The following is a 22247-nucleotide window of genomic DNA, read 5'->3' as shown; positions in this document are numbered from 1 at the left end:
CCAGGGAGGGAGGTGGCCAGGAGGAGGGCCATCCCATTAGGGCCTCGCGTAAATCACGTTCCAACCCACTACTCAAACTCCTCCGGGTTCTGGATGCCTTTCTTTTCCACTCATCCTAGTGATGGGTTTCTTCGGGATGGTTTAGGCCTACAAACCCGTATTTTTACTGTGAGCTATGAAGTTGTCCTATTCACCTGTGATAAAAATAGTGGAATCGAAAAAGAAAATCCTAGTCTGGGGGCTAGAACAGAATCTTGCGTGTGTCCCCACTTACTTAATCTTATATTTCCCAAATAGTGACATGTGAAAAAAAGATTGAGATAAAACTCTTGTGCTTTATTTTTTTAGAGTGAAAATGCCCATATTTCTTTCAATAGTAAAAATGGAGATATGCTTAATTTGAACGTTTTGTGATGAACACCACCTACGTGAAAATTCATTCTTCAGGTTGGCAGATTCTGGTAATAAAGGTAACTTTTCAACAAAAGCATTTTCTAGGCAGTACTTCTCTTATCAAACATTTGAGGCTGATCCACTTCAGAGCCCAGGGCTTTACATTAACCATGTAAGATACACACGCACATAATATGCATCTACATACATGTATCCTAAGATAAAGTAGAATACCAGTTTTACAGGTAGCGGTCACATCTTTATAAAAGGGGAACTTGGGTCCTGTGCCCATGGCTGTACACGCTGCAGGCAGTGTGGTGTCTTCTTGTGTATCCTTTGTCACTGAGAAAGTGCTACTACTGTCATTGTAGGTGTAAATATACTACCTTTCTACACAGCCATACCCCATTTCCCCAGAAGTATCACAAAGGGTGGCCGCAGTTCACTTGGTGAATATACAGCCTTCTGCAGAAGGAAGAGTCTGTTATTAAAATAACCCGAGTGTGACCCAGCAGAAGACACTACTGCCTCTAAATTCCCTGTCCTACACGGAGTCCACGAGTTCTTTGTTTTATTAATAATAAATATTTTGAACATCCTAGGCTTCCACTGCTTTCTCAGATAAGGAGTGAAGCAGGTCTTTGTAGAGAGCAGAGTTCATGAACCGGGGATACGAGTCCCTGTGCATCAAGGTGTAGATCTGCAGCTGGGCGTCATCGAAGATGTGAGGGGACGGCTCGGCCATGCTTCTGTTGATGGTCTCCCTCACGCGGGAGTCCAGGCTGACCTGCCGGCGGGGACACATCGGGCTGTGTCAGACAAGGGCTTCTTTGGACATACACCCCAACTCCCATACCTTGTTTGGTTTTTTAAAAATCCCAGACCCAACAAGGTCATCCCCAAACCTAAGCTGTTGAAAGAGGAACTGAACACAATGAACAGTGGTCCCAAACTTCAGAGGCAACAGAAGCCCCTGGAAGGCTCGTTAAAAAAGAGTGCGGGGGGCCCCCCCAGAGATTCTGACCCAGTGGATCTGGGGGCGGCTGACAGTTTGTATTTCTCATGAGTTCTCTCGGTGATGCTGGTGGGGATCGCACTGCTTTAGAAAACCACAACGCTGCTCTACTTCTTTAAAATGAGGGGACTGTGGCCGCAAGGAAGAAAGGTAGCACACATTGACTTACCCCTGGCGAATTGCCTAAGAACACTAGGGCTAAAACCTGGAGCTCCAGGCTGGGGTCAGGCAGAAGTGACCCGAAGCACCGTGGAAGGGTCAGTGCCACGGGCTTGGGCTTAACTCCCGGCTCTGTTGCTGTTTGGCTGTGGGACCTCAGGCAAAGTGAACTGTGCCCTGAAGAACTGCTCCCTAGGGACCTACCCGGCGGTCCAGTGGTTAAGACTCCGAGCTCCCAGTGCAGGGGGCATGGGTTCGAGCCTTGGTCGGGGAACTAAGATCCCGCATGCCGCGGGGTGCGGCAAAAAACCCCAAACAACCTGCTCCATAAAGTAGGGGTGACGAAGGTGGTAGCTGGTCAGGGCTTAATGAGAATGAATTCAAAGTATGGGGAGTCCACGACGTCCCGGGAGATGCTGCCTCCTTGCACTCCGATGTCTGCTCGTCCTGGACGAAGCGCGTCCCAGACCAGAGCGGCCCGCGGGAGCCAGACAGCCGAGAACAGGACAGGGGCTCAGACGCCTTCCCTGCCGCGTGAGGAACCTCGGCTGGACCATCTCTGCACCAGGGGGCAGGACAGATATGCAACGCATGTGCTGTTGTTTAATGTAAAACTGAAAGTGTGCTTATCTAAGTCACTGAGCATGGGCTTCAGTGATCTGTCTTTCCAGATGCATCTATCCACCTCCTCCTGGGAAGGCTGGGGGCGCTTATCCCCCGCAAGTCAGGGTCCCGCTCACCCTCTTCCTCCCTCTGGCTCTGTAATGGGCACAAAGCCCTGCTGACGCCGCCTCTTTGACGCGGCTCGAATCCGGCCACCTCCCCCCGCCTCTCTGCCATGACCCTCGTGGAGGTCAGCCACCACCTCGACGGCATTTGTTCACCAGCCTCCTGACTGGCCTTGGGCCTCTCCGCACCACCCCCGGACCCAGCACTCGGCTTTGGACCTTGTGCTGGTGTCGGTGGCTCAGGATCAAGCGCAGAGCTTGCAAGTTCCAAGTTTAAACTTAGGAGGCCCTTTATGACCTGCTCCCACTGGCTCCCCGGCTCCGCCTCACTATTCCACTCAAGAATTCAAGGAACTTGGCATTCGCCTGGGATTTAAAGGAAGAAGGAGCGAGAACTAGCTTGTCTTTGTTCTAGGAGGCTGTCTAGGGGAACTGTCTAGAATGGCCTGACTACGTGTACTTCTCTGTCAGGTCTTGGTTTCCACGTCTCTCCCCGGTCCTGGGAAGCCTCCCAGCCACCCTGAGCTGATCCCCACGGCTGCCCTCACCACCAGGCCATGCCCTCCTAGAAGCTTTCGGAGTGTGAGGGCCCAGGTCTTAGGAGCTCAGCTCCTGCCAGAGGGGGGACTCGACACTCATTGTGGGCTGAGAGGAGAAAGCCTCCTGCTTGCTCTTGTTAGAAGATTCCTTTGCACAGCAAAGGAAACCATAAACAAGACCAAAAGACAACCCTCAGAATGGGAGAAAATATTTGCAAATGAAGTAACTGACAAAGGATTAATCTCCAAAATTTACAAGCAGCTCATGCAGCTCAATAACAAAAAAACAAACAACCCAATCCAAAAATGGGCAGAAGACCTAAATAGACATTTCTCCAAAGAAGATATACAGATTGCCAGCAAACACATGAAAGGATGCTCAACATCACTAATCATTAGAGAAATGCAAATCAAAACTACAATGAGATATCATCTCACACCAGTCAGAATGGCCATCATCAAAAAATCTACAAACAATAAATGCTGGTGAGGGGGTGGAGAACAGGGAACCCCCTTGCACTGTTGGTGGGAATGTGAATTGGTACAGCCACTATGGAGAACAGTATGGAGGTTCCTTAAAAAACTACAAAGAGAACTACCATATGACCCAGCAATCCCACTACTGGGCATATACCCTGAGAAAACCATAATTCAAAGAGTCATGTACCAAAATGTTCATTGCAGCTCTATTTACAATAGCCCAGAGATGGAAACAACCTAAGTGTCCATCATCGGATGAATGGATAAAGAAGATGTGGCACATACATACAATGGAATATTACTTGGCCACAAAAAGAAACAAAATTGAGCTATTTGTAATGACGTGGATGGAGCTAGTGTCTGTCATACAGAGTGAAGACAGAAGGAGAAAGACAAATACCGTGTGCTAACACATATATGGAATTTAAGGGAAAAAACATGTCATGAAGAACCTAGGAGTAAGACGGGAATAAAGACACAGACTTACGAGAGAATGGACTTGAGGACACGGGGAGGGGGAAGGGTAAGCTGTGACAAAGCGAGAGAGTGGCATGGACATACATACACTACCAAACGTAAAATAGGTAGTGGGAAGCAACTGCATAGCACAGGGAGATCAGCTCGGTGCTTTGTGACCACCTAGAGGGAGGGGATAGGGAGGGTGGGAGGGAGGGAAGAGATATGGGAACATATGTTTATGTATAACTGATTCACTTTGTTATAAAGCAGAGACTAGCACACCATTGTAAAGCAATTATACTCCAATAAAGATGTGAAAAAAAAAACCCAAAACACTAGTGCTTAGGAAATCTAATGGAGGCAGAAGCAGTAAAGGGTACTTTTATGGGAATAACATCACAGTTTTCTGTAGAACACACAGATTTTGACTGGTTAGAAAGTCAAGGAGGAATGCTTTTGTTCTGAAGATATAAACCCTCTTCTAAATTGAGCTGTTATTGGAAGTTAGAAATTTTTTGTTGCTGTTGTATTGCTTTGTGTTTTCATGAGTATTCTGCTTGCATCTCCCTCGTTAAACCTTTGATTTGGGGAAGAGTACCATTACTGGAAATGAGTTTACAGAATTATTCTCAAAAACAAGGAAATGGTTCTCACCTAAATATTAAGAAATAATCTCTATAGTGGTGTACTAACAGAATTATGATTCAGGGATAATCTATGAAATGTAATTAAACACACAATATATATTTTTTCTTTTAAATTTCCATTGTTAATTTTTAAAAGTACAATTATAATTCAAGTTCTTTGTAACAAGTGAAATTTTAAAAATTTAAAGTAAAAGAAAAAAAAAGAAAATTAGACTAAGCGTGGGACTTCCTGGGCGGTCCAATGGTTAAGACTTCTCCTTCCAAAGCAGGGGGTGCGGGTTTGATCCCTGCTTGGGGAGGTAAGATCCCACATGCCTGGCAGCCAAAAAAACCAAAACATAAAACAGAAGCAGTATTGTAACAAATTCAATAAAGACTTTAAAAATGGTCCACATCAAAAAAAAGTCTTTCAAAAAAAAAGAAAGAAAATTAGACTAAGCGTTACTGCAGAAAACATCAAAAAATATTCTAGGGGACTTCCCTGGTGGTGCAGTGGTTAAGAATCCACTTGCCAATGCAGGGGACATGGGTTCGAGCCCTGGTCCGGGAAGATCCCACATGCCACGGAGCAACTAAGCCTGTGCGCTACAACTACTGAGCCTGAGCTCTAGAGCCCACGAGCCACAACTACTGAGCCTGCGCTCTAGAGCTTGCGAGCCACAACTACTGAGCCTGCGCTCTAGAGCTTGCGAGCCACAACTACTGAGCCTGCGCTCTAGAGCTTGCGAGCCACAACTACTGAGCCTGTGAGCCACAACTACTGAGCCTGAACGCCTAGAGCCCGTGCTCCTCAACAAGAGAAACCACCGCAATGAGAAGCCCGCGCACCGCAGTGAAGAGTAGCCCCCTGCTCACCACAACTAGAGAAAGCCTGTGCGCAGGAACAAAGACCCAATGCAGCCAAAAATAAATTTAAAAATACGTTCTAGTTCACAAACAGTTAAGGCGCAAATGGAACTGTTTCATTCTCTACAACCTCCATCTGAAGACTGTCCCTCAAGTGCTGGTGGGGACAGGGTCTGCTTAGGATGGGAAATGGACACAGGGTTTGCTGAGGGTTGTCACCCGGGGTGAGCCCGCTCTGCCCGGCGTGGGCAGGACTTCACATCGTCCCCTTGTCACTTTTCCCAAATGTTCAGGCAAGTGCGGACCTCCCCTTCCTACACAGGAAGGAACCGAGGTGCAGAGGCTCAGAAACACACCTGAGGTCATGCAGCTATTAAATGAGAGAACTGGGGCTCAAACCCCAGTGCATCTGACCCCAAGGTCTACGCTTTTAAACTTTTCAAGCTTTTACATTTCAAGTAATAGATGCTTATATTTGGGAGGAAAGGGTCGTCTTTCTATATCATCTTTGCTTTACAAATTTGCCAAGTTTTCTGGTTGTATAATGCTTTGAAAGACAGTGATGAAAAACCTTGCATTAAAAAATAAAAAGGAAAGTCATGACAAAATAAAAATATGTCGAAGCCATACATTAAAGGACAAAAATTCTCTTGCTTTTTGTTAACCCCAAATTGAAAGAACTTTCTGAACTTCGTATCCGTACATCTGTCAATGGAATATCTCCAACTTACTGCAAACTTAAGGAAGCGAAATTGAGTCCCACTGTCTTTCTCCCAAGCATGGTCCCCACCCTGTCTGCCTAAACCAGACGTGCAGTCATTCCAGACTCAGATCAAAGCCATCCTCTCTGGCTTCTCTTCAGCTGGCCTGGTTGGACCATCGTCATGTCTGGGTTGGAATTCGTCCTCTAAGTGGCCTCTGCCTCTGGTCTTCTTTTCGTAATCTATCATGTGGTCTTCAAAAATCCAAGTTTGGTGATATTACCAGGCTAAAATCCAAGCTCTTCCCGGATAAACCTCAGCTCAGCCTGGTCCGCAAACCTCTCCGTGCTCTCGGACCATCCTCTTTTCCTAAACGTTCCTCCTGCTGTTGGCCACCGGCCCCAGTTGTTTGGTAAGCACTGTGCCCTTCAGCCACCCACCTTCGGACGCTTTCACTGTTCCTGTGACCCCATGCTCTTACCCCTGGCCCATCTAGTCCTGTCCCGTGGGATGCCTTCAGCCCACTGCGTTTCTGGTAATTTCCTCCTCATTATCCTTGGCCCATCCATGGCCTCTCCAGGTACCTCTTCCTCATGCCCGCCCCCCAGTGACGGCTCGTCCCCCAGCCCGTCATGACCCCATGTCGCACCCGGGGCTCCATGTCTGCTGCCCCCTTGTCTGTGAGCTCCCTGACAGGAGAGGTCCTGTTTTATTAGCTTTACATTCTGAGCAGCACATGTGGGATTTTACCATCGGAGCTACAAGGCACTTAGGTTTGAGGCCAACGTAACCTCCTAGATTTTAGATTTGGAAGAAATGAAAACTCAGAGGTGGAAACCTGATGATTTCACTCCTCTCATCATTTCTCTGATGTCACAAAGGGCCACTCTGGGGCGAACCTCTTGCAGCATCAGCATCATGTAAGTGATGCTCTTTCCACCTAAAGTCAGGATACCTGTAAATGAGACCTTGCTCAGATTAAAAGGATAATTTATTTAAAGGAACGCTATAAGGCTGTCATTTAAAAACAGCGTTTACAGCAAAATGCATAGACAGCCTACTTCTAGAGAATCGGATGAAAGTTATAGATACTTTTCCCCAGGAAAATGCACACAATCTTTGCCTGATTTCGGGGGGCACTTGGCCCCCGTTGGTGGGACCACCCCGCAAGCCGTTTGAACACTATGAATGGTGGAAGCAGCCCTGACCAGGCCGGGTGACCAGACACCGAAGGGGTTCCTTTCACCCGCGGCCTTCCTGGGGGACGTTTCTGGTGGTACGTACCTCTTTAGGAAGAAAGAATAGAAAACGTAGTCTTCATATATTATTCGTGCTTTCTCTTCAATCATGGTTTTTATTAGCTTCTTTTTTTCAGTTCCTCACATGCCATCCAGAAGAGCATGTTTTCCTCACTGAACTCCGTTCGGAGAAACTCCCGACGCGTTCCTCCCCGCAGGCGTGAGCAATGAGTTTGTCGAAGGACTGGGCCCAGGCGCTGGCCTCCTCCAGGCTGGGACCCGGGCTTGGGCGGGGGGGCGGAGAAAGGGGCGAAGGGAGCAGAGGTATTGGTGACTGATGTGAATTGCATCCCGAGAAACGTGTCTTTCGCCTCTGAGAATGAAAATGTGCCTTAGGCCCTTTTAGGCAGAGAAAGGGCTGTTCTCATTTCCATCACGCCTTCGGCAGAAACACGTGTGGCACTTTCCAACTGTTTAGCTGGATGGCACCACTGCTGCCAAAGGGCTTGCAAAACCAAACTGCTGGAATAACTGCTAAGAACAAGCCCGTATATCTAGGCACATCCTGGCAAAGGTTTTAAATTATAAAAGTAAAACAAAAAATTCTTAACGACCATCTGACCACAAACTCCCCAGGCGGCTGTGATAGACCCAAGTCAGACCTGACCACCTGGCTTCCAGGACAGTCATGGGGCAGTGTCTGCCCAGGGTTCTGAAAGATTCAAAAGAGAATGTTAAAGAGAAAAAGGAAAGAAGATAAGTTTTGTCCAGTAACTGCAAGTGATGAACAGCGATGACGAACTGAGCACTTACGGATTCACCTTTTACCTGGAGACCTAGGCCATCCGCAGCAGTGCACTCACCTGGGTGCTAGGTCCACACACTGCCCTCTGGACGCCCCCCTCCATCCCCGATGGAACTGCTCTTCTTGATTTTGGGGCTTACCCTGTTTTAGTTTATTTTTACTTACATTTTCATTATATTGAGGCCAGAAAACACAATCTGTTTAACAATGATCCTTATTAATTTCTTTTCCCTTACCCTTTTTCTTTTCATAGTTTTTATGTATGGATGTATCCCTGAAGAATATGTTCTTTAGTTTTTTTTTTAAAAGACTCTGCTTTTATTTTTATTTTATTATTAATTCATTTATTTACTTATTTATTTATTGGCCGAGCCTCGAGGCTTGTGGGATCTTAGCTCCCTGACCAGGGATTGAACCCATGCCCCCTGCAATGGAAGCGCAGAGTCCTAACCACTGGACTGCCAGGGAATTTCCCTTCCTGGACAATTCTGATAGTTGAATTCAGCCTACTCATTTTTGTGATTCCATGTTTAATTGGTTTAAACATTTCAGAGACCATTACTTTATATTTGATTGCAGGTAATTCTAACATCTGAAGTCTTTTGGCCTCTAAATCCAAGTGTTGTTTCTACTGACTCTCATTTGTGGTAGGTTGTGTCCTTCTAGTTTTGTAATTTTTGGTTGGTCTTAATCTTTGGGAAACTGAGAGTCACATTTGATGATATTCCCTTTCCTCCAGAGAGGATGTGTGTGTGCTTCCTACTGACTGGGGACCACTTCTGCTCCTTTCGTGGACCAGGGCTGAATCGTGGAATCCTGGCTTTAAGCTCCTTGCCCTACCCACTCTGCACTGGCTCTGAGAGAAAACCCTCCTGTCCTGTGCTTAGCAGTCACTGCTCAGGGCTTTGCTTACTTTTTATTTGGTTTTGCTTTTCAGGTGCTTTGTCCTTTTCCTTACTTTCTGTGAGCCCAGTGTTGCAAAAACTTTTAGACTTATGCAAAATCTGTTCTTCTGTCTTGGGAAGGCCCCCAGATGATCTAATCTGCCACACTGCCAAAGGCTCTCTCTCCATTTAGTTTTGGGGGGTAAACTGTACCGCCAAGAATTTGATATGTAGCAAACTAGTCCTAATTATATGATGATGATAGAAAAAACTCTCTCCCATATGCAAAGTTTACAATGTAAATTCTATGTCCTTTTCCTATCTTTAAGATGGATTATAAGTGACCCAGCAGAGAAACATCAGTGAAAAGCTGAAGACCAGAGAGTTCCCTGGTGCTTCAGTGGTTAGGATTCCGGGCTTTCACTGCCATGGCCCGGGTTCAATCCCTGGGTGGGGAACTGAGATCCCATAAGCCGCGCTGCACGGCCAAAAAAAATAAAAAAGCTGAAGACCAGACAAAATGGGTCATAGAAAGCGAGTAGTCAGCTGAGCCAGCAGTGAGACACAGACAGATAAACAGTCATTTCAAGTTTAGTTTCAAAGTTAGATTCAGTGCGTATAGACGAATCCTATGTAAGTACAACTGTGTGGAAGTGCATAGATAGTTCCTTTGAGGATACGTAAAAAAACTGTTGATGGTTTATATTTGGAGATTGGGACAAGGTCTGGAGTAAGAGGACAACTGAGCTTTTATTGTAAAACTTTTGTATTGTCTGATTTCTGTTTTTTATAACAGGTGTTTAAGCTTTTCATCACGAAAAGAGTATTCTGTATGAAAGCATAAATCTCTATCATAACCAGTAAAATTAGTTTTGAAAGAAATATATATATACATGTTTTTTGGCTATGTGGCTTGTGGGATCTCAGTTACCCCACCAGGGATTGAACCCAGGCCACAGCAGTGAAAGCCCAGAATCCTAACCACTGAACCACCAGGGAACTCCCTGAAAGAAATATTTTAAAAGATGCTTAAAAGATAACTTAAAAATAGTAACTTAAAGCAATCTACATAAAAATACCAGATTCTTTTTAGGTAGGTTAATTAAATTGGCAAGGCTTAGTAAAGAATGCTAAATTAAAAAAAAAAGAATGCTAAGTTATGTTCCTTAAATATGGGGATTCAAAATATATCTTCTTACTCCTTTTAATTTAAGAAATACATATAAAAGAATGACTGAAAAACTTAAGGGTAATCAGTAGTACCCTTTAAAAAGAGAGAGAGAGAGAGAGAGAGAGAGAGAGAGAGAAAACATATCTTTTCCATAGTACCAAAGAACCTAGAAGCAAAGAAAGCACAGTTCATACAGTAAAAAAAAAAAAAAAAAAAGGAAATAATTAGGGTGTATTGTAAATAGATAGTCAACAAACATTCTAGAAGATTAAACATATCCGTAATCATCAAGACAACTGACCCAATGTAATTGGATTTTAATTCCCAGTTGAGTGACAGAGACTCAAACTGGGCAAAAATCCAACATAATGCTATTTTCGGGAAGCATACAAAATACTACCAAAAATTACAAACAAATAGGCAAAGATATGTGAGGGAAATACAGATGAATACGATTAATATCTAAATAGAAATGGAAGCAAAAGGCATCGAATTGGATAAACAGTCATTTTATATTATTGGATATGATTGAGAACAAATAATGGCCGATATACACGGAATCGTTCCCTCTTGCCTGGCTCTGTTCTCAGTGCTTTACTGGTTACTCAAGGCTCACGACAACCCTTCTTTGGCTGAGTCACAATACACTGTTATTATCCCCATTTTACACACAGGGAAACTGAGGCAGGATGTGGCTGCTAAGTGCCCAAGGTCATACAGGCAGGATGGACAGAGCCAGGACCCGATGAGGGCTTTCTGGTTCCAGACAGTACTCAAAGCCTCAAGCCTCGGCGCAGAATACAGTATACTGAACGATATAAGAGAAAAGCTGTTTTTAACAGACTCATGAATTGTGGAAGATTTTAATATGCATCCTAGACGCTGAAATATCTGGGTAAAAATAAATAAAGAATGAAGAAAAATATTTTAAGTAAACTTTTAGGTTACTTGTTTTTTTCCCCCCTCAAAAATAAATAATTTAAGACAAGACCTATTTGAACAATGCTTTTAGGATATTTGTCTGTTGCCTGCAGTTATATTGGCATAACACAAAGAAAAGGAATAAGAATGGGTAAGTGGAAGTAAATCCATAGATAATACAGGCAGGAAAAAAGACAATTTTAAAATTTGACATTATGGAAAGTAATTTGTGTGTTTTTCCAACTTTTTTCTCAAAATACTTAAAAATAATACATTTACTAAAGTATATTTATAGTTAAGAAAAAAAAATGGACCTTAAAATTTTTCCTGAAACCCTAACTTGTGTATTTCATTATGTTCTTTTATTTTAAAAAGTAAATCACATAAAAATAAAATGACATCATATGTTTTGCCAAGAAGCATCAATTTCTATTTGTGATTAACAGGCATTAGATTAACAGTGGAACTGATTTTTCTCCCTGTCACACAATGAATTAAAAGGAATTCTGCAGGGACTTCCAGGTGGTCCAGCGGTTAAGACTCTGAGCTCCCAGCGCCGGGGGCCTGGGTTCAATCCCTGGTTGGGGAACCAAGATCTTGCATGCCTCACGGCATGACCACAAAATAAATAAATAAATACCTTTAAAAAAAAAAGAATTCTGCAGTTAAAATGTGATGCAGCATTATGATTTGATATTATTAAATTGCAGTTAGAGAAACTGTGTGTTCTATTGAAACAAAAATACAAAAAAAAATCTGGTTGAGAATCTACGAAAGGATGGACGTTCACTAAACTTATTTTGATCATCATTTCATGCCGTATACAAGTCAAATCATTATGCTGTTCTCCTTAGGCTTACACGGTGCTGAATGTCAATTATATCTCAATAAAACTGGAAGGAAAAAATAATAAGGTTGGCATTTCTGTCGATTTAGTGAGCTAACACTATGAGATTTTACTTTTTTCACAGATGGGAAGGTCCTCTGTTCTGAGTTCATAGGAAGCACTCCTGAGTCTCTGTTCCTCTTGGTTTCTAACAGTGAGACTGCAAGAAATAAGACAAACACGTGTTAGTTGAGATCATTCTGTATCAAGGAAAGATTTACAAATATTTCAGAGAACTTCAGCTTACAAAGTTGAATTAATTTCTTTTCTTGATAAAAGTGACAATTCTTTGTTTTCTTAAGAAAACCAAAAGTATGACAATAAGCTATTAGCAAAATTAATTCTATTTATAATACTATGGTCTACACTCATTGAGAGAGTTTACATTTAGAATAATATTTCTTTTCATAAAACATGTCCATTAGAAAGTAGTAGAAAGATCAGATTTTCAGGAATGTTTTCGGTTTTCATTTTGTTTCCTGAACCTTGAAAAAAGGTATACATTCTCCAGACTTTGTTTCCCAGTGAAAATGGAGATTTTATGTATTTACAGGCACACATATGAAAGTATGAAAGAAAGCCAGGAAAGCGTACAATCAAAATCTCTATTGTATCTTTCAAGGGAGTTTGTTTCCTTATACACGTTTTGTACCTTCATTTGTAAATTTATTCCAGGTATTTCTGTTGTTACAGTAAATGGAATTTTCACTTCCATCTCATCTTCTAACTTTATTGTTTGTACGTTTGAAGGTAATTTGTTACTAGCTTTACTGAACCATCATTTTTACGTCATAAAGTTGCCTCTTTAAAGTGTACAACTCAGTGTTTTTAGCATAATCACAAGGTTGTATGACCCTCACTATCTAATTTCACAACATTTTCATTACCCCGAAAGGAAGCCCCAGACCTGTTGGCAGCCACCGCTCATGACACACTACCTCTGACCTACACCAGCCCTCAACATACACAATCTGCTTCCTGTCTCTAGAGATATGTGTATTCTTTTTCACTGAATGAAAGATTCTTTAAATTCTACAGTGCTTTACAATTTTCAGAAGTTTCACACACATGATTTCATACAATCCCATAGTAACCCTTTCTCCACCACCCCTCTACTATGGCCGCTTCCCCTTCCCTCCCCCCAGTGGTAACCACTAGTTTGTTCTCTAAGACATGTCTATTCTGGATCACACCATATGTGGCCCTTGGTGGCTGGCTCCTTTCACTTGGCATACTGGTTTAAGGTTCATTCATGCTGTAGCATGTTTCACTACGTTATTCCTTTTTGTGCCTGAGTAATATTCCGTTGCTGTGTATATCACAATTTGTTATCCATTCATCAGCTGATGAACAGTTAGGCTGTTTGCACGTCGGGGCTATCTGTAAATAATTCCACTATGAACAGTCACGTAACAAGGTTTTGTGTGGCTGTTTTTTTTTTTTTTTGGCTGTCTGTTTTTATTTCTGCTGTGTAGATACGCAGGAGTGGAAATGCTGTCACGTCGTAACTCTATTGTTTAACATTTTGAGGAAGGCCCAAACTGTTCTCCAAAGCAGCTGCACCATCTCACACGCCCACCAGCAATGTTGGAGGGAGCCAATTCCTCCACACCCTTGCCAACACTTACTGTTGTCTGTCTTCTTATTCTAGCCATTTTAGGTGGTTATGAAGTGGTATCACATTGTGCTTTTGATTTGCATTTTGCTAATGACTCATGACATTAGAGCATCTTTACAAGTATTTATCATCTAGCTGTACATCTTCTTTGGAGACATATCTATTCAGATCCTTCACCCATTTTTAAATTGGTTTGTCTTTTTATTTTTGACTTGTAAGAGTTCTTTACATTCTGAAAGCTATCATTTTTTTTTTTTTTTTGAAAGCTATCATTTTTTGTTAAGTTGATTTCTCTCTTTTGTGTTTGTGTCAGCTTAGCAACAATTCCCCTGGCATTCTCAAGGGAATTCTCTTATCATCAGCAAACAGGGAGCTTTTCCTCTTCTTTCCCGATTCTTAGGCCTCCAGTTGTTTTTTCTTGTCTGATCCCTAAAGCACAGTGTTGAATAGTACGGAAGATCCTGGACAGCCTTGCCTTGTTCTTTTTTTAAAAAATTAATTAATTAATTTATTTTTGGCTGCGTTGGGTCTTCGTTGCTGTGCACGGGCTTTCTCTAGTTGCAGCGAGCGGGGGCTACTCTTCGTTGCAGTGCGTGGGCTTCTCACTGTGGTGGCTTCTCTTGTTGCGGAGCACGGGCTCTAGGCGCGCAGGCTTCAGTTGTTGTGGCACGCGGGCTCGGTAGTTGTGGCTCATGGGCTCTAGAGCGCAGGCTCAGTAGTTGGGGCACATGGGTTTAGTTGCTCTGCGGCATGTGGGATTTTCCTGGACCAGGGCTCGGTCCCATGTCCCCTGACTTGGCAGGTGGATTCTTAACCACTGTGCCACCAGGGAGGTCCCCCTTGCCTTGTTCTTGATTTTAGCAGGAATGCTTTTAGTTTCCCATTAATATCAAAATGGATTTTTATCATTGATTAGTTGAGTTTGCTTTATCTTACTATTGCCTCTGTACTGTCTTTTCTATTCTTTTATTATGCCTTTCCTTAACATTCTTTACACCATTTTATAAAAGTCTTTTATTCTATTTTCAGGCATTTATGAATTTTCAGTAATTGTGTGTTTGTGTGTAGCTCTATTTTTCTTTAAGTGAAGTCATTAGACATGCAGGAACTCCTTTTTCTTGTTGCTTTCATGATGCCAGGGCTAACAGTTTCAGTAAATGATGGTTTCTTAAAACAAAAACAAAAACGAATTTGAAAGGCATCTGGGTGGTACTCTCTCTTCAGGAGTATTAATACTGCCCCACGTCATAGACTTCTTTCGTAAGAGAAAATAGTACTACACAGTGGGTATGAAAAAGCAAAGAGGAAAAGGAAGGATGAATTTGACACAAGATTCTTAAAAGAACTGTAAGTTGTATTATGAATAAATAATGCAATATGTACTTAAGCTTTGGCATTTTTTCCATGTCTCATTCTTTTTTTTTTTTTTGTCGTACGTGGGCCTCTCATTGTTGTGGCCTCTCCCGTTGCAAAGCACAGGCTCCGGACGCGCAGGCTCAGCGGCCATGGCTCACGGGCCCAGCCGCTCCGCAGCATGTGGGATCTTCCCGGACCAGGGCACGAACCCGCGTCCCCTGCATCAGCAGGCGGACTCTCAACCACTGTGTCACCAGGGAAGCCCCATGTCTCATTCTTTTAAAAGTAGGAATATTTCTTAGGAGACAATGTGTTCTTGAAAAACAGTAATATATTTTGTGCCCACTTTTTGAACCTGGATTTATTTTTATTGTTAAAGTAGAATAAGAAAATGTTGATAGAAGCCAAAATAGTTGCTCACCACTTTGAAGAAATATTCAATAAAAGAAGAGCCCTGCTTAGGTCTCTTTTGGTAAAGTTTAGAGTTGTTATAAAGAGGAAAAAATTCTTCAGTCTTCTAGAAAGGAAAAAAGTTTATTTTCAAGACATCAAGACTCTGCATGACTCCTTTTATAAAATGAAACGCCTGAAGGCCAGAAAGCAGGATTCTGAGAAAGATAATACAAGGGCTTAGAAAACTAATAGCCATTTACCTTTCTTAAAAATGGACTCTTGTAAACGAATTAAAAAATCACTCCGAAAAAGAAAATGGACTCACTGTGTACTCTCAACATGGATAAATCTCAAATGCACGTTGTGAAAAAAATCTAGGAAATCAGCTGAAGTTTTCCACGCACTTTTTTCCCAACCTATTCCCCCCTTTCTTCTCCTGAGATAACCAGCACACTTATTTTTTTGTTTCTTATCATTACCATTCACAGTTACCCTACCCTCTCTAAAAATGTATAAATAAATAAATAAAAATATATAGATATGCACATATTTCCAAACTTTGTAAATATGCATTGCTTTACAGGTTGCTTTTTCTCCTTTAAAAGCACGTGCATTTAAAAGCCGGATGGTGTCACATTACGTAACTACAGCACGAAGCATCTCTCCGGATATTTTCAGTTCTTCTCAGTCAGATGAACGCTGCTGTGACCCTCTCACAGGATGAACCGTGATGCAATGAATGTTCATGTACAAGCCTTTGGATGAAATGTGTTTTTAGTTTTCCTGCTAGCACATTTTAGTATTTTAATGTAGCCAGATTTATGAATCTCTTCCTTTTACAGATTTTCCTTTTTCTTTTTAAAAGTAATTCTTCCCAACACCAAGATCATAAAGATATTATCTTGTGTCTTCCTCTTGGATATTCACGTTTAGGCTTTTAAGCCATCTGGAGTTGATCTTGGGAGATTAATTTTTTACATGATGCAATATAGGAATATAAATCTGTTTCTATGGATTTGGATACCAGGTAGGGTGACCGACCTTCCCAGTTTGTCTGGGGCTCATGGGTTTGCTGGGACATATGACTTTCAATGCTGAAACCAACCAGGCAACTGGGATGAGCTGGTCACTTAATGCCAGGAATCTGGGTATTTATAGAATAGCTCATTCTTTCTTTTGCTAAAGCCACCTTTGCTATATGCTGATAAAGTTTTCAGTATTTTTTTTAATTTTTAAAAATTAAAAATTTTTTTTGGCTGCAGGCTTTCTCTAGTTGTGGTGAGCGGGGGCTACTGTTTGTTGCGGTGCGTGGGCTTCTCTTGTTGCGGAGCATGGGCTCTAGGCATGTGGGCTTCAGTAGTTGTGGCATGCGGGCTCTAGAGCACAGGCTCAGTAGTTGTAGCACACGGGCTCAGTAGTTGTGGCACGCGGGCTTCAGTAGTTGTGGCTCGTGGGCTCTAGAGTGCAGGCTCAGTAGTTGTAGCACGTGGGCTCAGTAGTTGTGGCTCGCGGGCTCTAGAGCGCAGGCTCAGTAGTTTCGCCCTGGTTGACGTTAGTAGGAGGAGGCTGCTCTGGGACCCATCACCACCTGTCGCCCATACACCATCAGTCCCAGACATCGTTCAGGCCATGGTCCCCACCTCCTGTGCCATCCCAAGGCACCAGAGCAGGGAAGGGGGGATGGGGTAAATGCCAGGCGGCATCCCTCCTGCACAGGGACACCTTTGCACGCCTCTCAGGCACCATCTCACTGAGCCTGATGAGCAGAGCGAAAGGGTGGCAAAGGGGCCTCAGTGCAGTCTCTTCACCCCTGGTAGGTCCCCTCCCCGACTACCGGGGGTCCTGGACACCTCGGTGCGTCAGAGGTGCCAACGCGCCCTCTCCTCCCGTCTCCTGCCGGGTCCTCTAGACCCCTTGTCAGGGATGAAGGCTCACTTTAAACTCTGGGCTGCTAGGTTCTGGTCAGCCACTCCCCCCCCATATTCCCACTTGAGTCTGCGGTTCCGTCCCGAATGGACAGACCTCCCAGCATCAGGGTAACATCCATCCTCAGAGGCACCGGCCTGGAACTTTATGGAAATTAACACCAGCCCGAGGCAAGCAGGAACAGCCCAAACCGTCCTGGACTTTTCACCTTCAGCCTGCAGCCCGCCCACCCCCAGTTCTAATGGTTCTACTTCCCTGATCAATCACAGTTTTCCTTCTTCTCCACGGGATAGTGAGGTCTGGTCTAACTTACAGTCAAGCCCAAATAAATTTACAATCATTGAATTGCCTAAAGCTACGCACACGTTTGGCTGTCACGAAGCACGTTTCATATCCAAGATTTCCGAAATGCAACCTAACGTTCCTGTGATTTCTGGGTGTAAATCAGCCCCGTTTCTCCAGATCTTCAACACTGACTCAAACGCTCAAGTTGTATCTCTTTTTTTAAAGCAGTGATTGTGTATCTTCCACTACTAGTAAGTGAGTCTATATTTTTAGATTTTCCTCTCTCTGTCAAGCTTCGTTTTTGACATTTTTCTTTATTCAAAAACAATATTAATAAAACAGAAGCAGCGGAATATAAACTGCAGGCTCATTCTCCTTCATAACGCTAGACCTGAAGACCCAGATTAAATTCTAAGTCCTCCATGAAGCCTTTGTTACCGACTGGAGGGCCTTGAGTTCACTCCTTTCTGCCCAGATATTAATATTCAATCGTCAGCTGCCTTAGGTTGTTCTTTAGATATACATTAGTTAGCCTGATTTCAGGGATTTGCATAGGTCTCTCCGGAGCTAGGATGCAGCCTCCTCTTGGGTTTGTTTGTTTGTTTTTGTTGTCGTCCTTTACAGAACCCACATCAGAGGCAGGCATATAGCAGTTGCTTAAAAGCACTTACTGCATTCATCGCAAACTGGCACCATTCAGGGTACCGTTCTCCTACCGGGAGCGCGATCATGAAAAGCCGCAAACCTTACCAAGAGCAGCTACAGCAGCAGCACCAGCAGAAGCAGCAAGCGTTGGGCCCCCGGTTCCCCACTCCGCGCGGGCCTGGGGCGGAGGCTGCGGGCCCCTGGGCGGCGCACACCTGCCGCTTTCGCATCTCCACGCGTTCTGATCCCATCGGCTGCAACAGGGAAAGTGAAAGGGGGGCGGGGGCAGACTTAGCACCACATAAGCTGGAGATTCCGATTCCGTTGTCGTTTGGATCATTGAGAAGATGCAGCGTGACTCTCTCCAGATCATTTCTGCTAATTCTGGTAAAATTTGGTGCTTACAATCCGTTCATTGACCAAACATTTATTCCCTGTCTGGAAGCACTGTGATAAATTTTAGGACTGAAACCACAAATGGGGGCTCCCTGTGCTAAGGCGCTCACAGTTGCGTCAAGGAGACAGACACTGGCATCACATCCCTCAGACATCGTGGTGAGGACCTACCACAGGTGCGTTTCAGAGCTCGAGTCCCCCCCACCCCGGCCCCTGCTGGACCATCGTGAGGACGGGGGCAGTTACGGGGGCAGTTACAGGGGCAGCTGGATCGCAGCTGCAAAGCCCTTGGAGCCGCGCCCGTGTGCAGTTCTGCTCAGGGGTGCCCAGGACGCGAGCCCTGCTCAGGACAGTGACCCACACCCATCCTGCCACCTGCAGGGACGGTGCCCTGGCCTTCCTCCCTGGGCATTGCGCGGTCGGAAACCGCTTCATCCCTCGCCTTGCCTGAGAACTGCAGGAATGGTTGAAGGAGAGAAATATAAACGCAGCATAAGAAACGAGAAATTGCTGTGTCCGTTTTAATTTCTGATACAATGGTTTGAGTTGTTGGTAGGGTAAAAAAAAAAAAAATCCAATCTGTGTTAGAGAACCTTAAATAGATCCTTGGAATCAAATTCTGAATTTGATATTCTATTCCAACATTAGATTTATCTATTCCTACTATTACTTATCTTTATATGCTGTTGGACTTTAATTATCACACTTTTATTGTATGTTCATATTGGGTAAGTTAAATTCTCTTCATGAATTAAAACCAGGGAGTTCCCTGGTGGCCTAGTGGTTAGGATTCTGGGCTTTCACTGCTGTAGCCCAGGTTCAATTCCTGGCCGGAGAACTGAGATCCCACAAGCTGCCATGGCACAGCCAGGGGGAAAAAATGAATTAAAACCAAAAAACCTTTTTGGCTATTCTTGCCTGTTTGTGTTCCAGTGGAATTTTGGGATCAGCTCATCAATACCATGTGGGAATCTGATTAGGATCACACTGGATTTACGAGATATTTGCGAGAAATGACATCTGTTTCAGTACCTATCAGGGATGACTGTGTAATAGGGAAGAACCATTGCTCTATTACAAGTTCATCACTAAAGGGATGTTGCCTATAAGCTTAAATGATACATAACAGCCCATCTCTGAGAATCCTGCCTCCCAGGTAATGAGCGTTAAGCTAAAATACCCTTGTTTAGCTCACAAGAAACATCCTGACCAGGCCCACCTGTGGATGGCTGCAGGCAAAAAGAAACTCACACAGCCCCGTCCGGAGGCGGGCTAGAACCAGGAAGTGCTCGACTTTACTCCCTCCCCTTTGAGTATAAAAGAAGCCTGAACTCTGATTTGCGGAAGATGGTTCTTTGAGACCTTAGTCCACCAGCTTCTTGGTCTGCTGGCTCTCCGAAGTTGTTCCCTGCCTCACCAGCCCGTCTCTTGATTTATTGGCCTGTCCTGCGCTGAGCACAGGAGCTTGGACCGTAACTACTACTCAGGATTGGCCCTTGTCTTTTAATCATCCTGGGATGTAAGTTCCAAGACAGAACGAGAGACCCATCAGAGGGATTTACTGTCCCTTCCTCCACAGCCAGAACAATGCTTACAACACCGTCCACAGCGCCCAGCCTGGGTGGTCCAGCCTCCTGAGTGGACCCCTTTGAATGGCCCTGGGGGAGGAGCTGGGCTCCTCTGGCATCACGTTCTCACCGCATCCGTGGCATTTCAGTGGAGCCAGAGACTGACAATGGTTTCACTTCATTCAGGACACGGAGAGGCAAGGACATGCCAGCACAGTCTTCAAACAAAGATGCTTTCAGCCAAAGATGCTCCAGGTAACTTATTTTCTGAGATGCTGATGCACCTTGCCTCGTTAAAAACAAAATCCCTATTGCTTCTCAAAAGAAGGAAGGATTGTGACGTGGTCATGTCAGTGGGTTTCAACGTCTTTGCGAGACTGGGTCTCCACAGTCGGTCATGAAATAGCTATTCATTTAAACCCTGTCTTATGTACAGTTCAAGAGTTGTCCTCAAACAGGTTCTGCATATTTTTGATACTTTTTTTCCCTGAATGTTTTAGAGGTCAATTTTTGCTGCTGTTGTAAATATTCCCCCCCCCCCCCCCGCCGGCCCCATGTTTCTAAATAGTTACTTCAGAGTCTAGGAAGGCTAATGACACTCTACCTGACCTATTGACTTCTCTTAGTTTTACGAGTCTTCCTGTTAATTCTCTTGTTAGAATCTCTTGTTTCCTAGTTAGATACTGTCTATAAATAATCACACTTTACTTTCTGTCCCTTTCCAAGGTATATACCTCTTTCCTCTCCTTGGTCTTACTTCACTGGCCAGGAAGTTCAGTAAATATTGAAAAGTAGAAATACTGTCAGGCACTTTTGTTTTCTTCATGACTTTAATGAGAAGACTGACAGTATTTTCCCTGTATGTGTGATGTGTGTCGGAGGTTTCTGGGAGAAGGTAACTTTACCAAGTTAAGCAAGTTTTCTTATATTGCTTTTACACGGTATAAAATAAGTTGTACCAGCCTATCTTAATAGTTAACATATTTTATCTGTTCGTACACACCTATTTCTTTGTAAATACAGTTGTCCCTCAACACCCATGGGGGACTGGTTCCAGGACCCCCAGGATACCAAGTTCACAGATGCTCAAGTCCCTTACATAAAATGATGTGGTATTTGCACATAACCTGTGCACATCCTCCTGGACACTTTAAATGATCTCTAGATTACCTGTAATACCTAATACAATGTAAAGGCCATGCGATTAGTTGCCAGTGCAAGGCAAAATTCAAGTTTTGATTTTTGGAACTTTCTGGAGTTTTTCCCAGTATTTTTGATCTGAGGTTGTTTGAATCCACGGATGCAGAACCTGGGAATAAAGACTGCCAGCTTGCCTGGAAGAATCTTGATTTAGTGAGTAAACTCTTAGAGAACTTCACAAGATTGCTCATGACTGAGTATAGCCTTGAGAAAGCAGAGGCAAATCTCATCAAAGTCTGTTCTTATACACTTTTCTTTTTTTTTGCGGTACGCGGGCCTCTCCCTGTTGTGGCCTCTCCCGTTGTGAAGCACAGGCTCTGGACGCGCAGGCTCAGTGGCCATGGCTCACGGGCCCAGCCACTCCGCGGCATGTGGGATCTTCCCGGACCGGGGCACGAACCCGCGTCCCCTGCATCGGCAGGCGGACTCTCAACCGCTGCGCCACCAGGGAAGCCCTGTTCTTATACACTTTTGAAAACAGCTTTATTGAGGTCTAACAGACATGCAATAAATGGCACATGTTTATTGATGTTTTGACATGTATATACTTGTGACACCACGACCACAGTCAAGACCACATCGTCAAGCTCGAGAGTTTCTTCACATCACTTGGGATCCCTCCCTCTTGTACCTGCCGGCCCCAGTCACTGATCTGCTTTTTCTTACTATATATTAATTTGCATTTACTAGAATTTTATATAAATGGAATCATACGACATCTACTCGTTTTTATCTGGCTTTCTTCATTCAACATAGTTATTTTGTGATTGTTGTATTGTTCATTCCTTTGTATTTCTGAGCAGTATTCCATCGTATAGATGTGCCACAATTTCCTTATCCACTCACGCACTGATGGACTTATACCTTTTTGATAGTTGCTGGAAAGGTTATATATCTATATCTCATCGTCTTGTTTTGAACGTGAAAGTCTTTCATCAGACAAAATGAGAGGTGTATGTTGCTGAGACTGTGTTAAAAGGTTTACAGT

The 22247-nt window shown here is 43.8% G+C and overlaps 1 protein-coding gene across 1 annotated transcript in view; it reads right to left on the bottom strand.

Annotated features, from left to right (window-relative positions):
* Positions 1 to 363: 363 nt before the first annotated feature.
* Positions 364 to 22247, bottom strand: part of RGS20 (regulator of G protein signaling 20) — a 77223-nt gene continuing 55339 nt past the window's right edge. The window contains 9 exon segments of the mRNA XM_032610123.1: positions 364 to 1180; positions 1677 to 1685; positions 2183 to 2197; positions 7278 to 7325; positions 7328 to 7406; positions 7408 to 7433; positions 7435 to 7489; positions 11934 to 12032; positions 18201 to 18349. Coding sequence (XP_032466014.1) covers positions 992 to 1180; positions 1677 to 1685; positions 2183 to 2197; positions 7278 to 7325; positions 7328 to 7406; positions 7408 to 7433; positions 7435 to 7489; positions 11934 to 12032; positions 18201 to 18349 — 669 coding nt within the window. The 3' untranslated portion in view covers positions 364 to 991.

Source organism: Phocoena sinus, chromosome 17 (genome assembly GCF_008692025.1).
Source record: "Phocoena sinus isolate mPhoSin1 chromosome 17, mPhoSin1.pri, whole genome shotgun sequence".
Taxonomy (NCBI): Eukaryota; Metazoa; Chordata; class Mammalia; order Artiodactyla; family Phocoenidae; genus Phocoena; species Phocoena sinus.
Note: the sequence above shows the minus strand (reverse complement) of the source record. Positions and strands in the feature narration are given on the sequence as shown.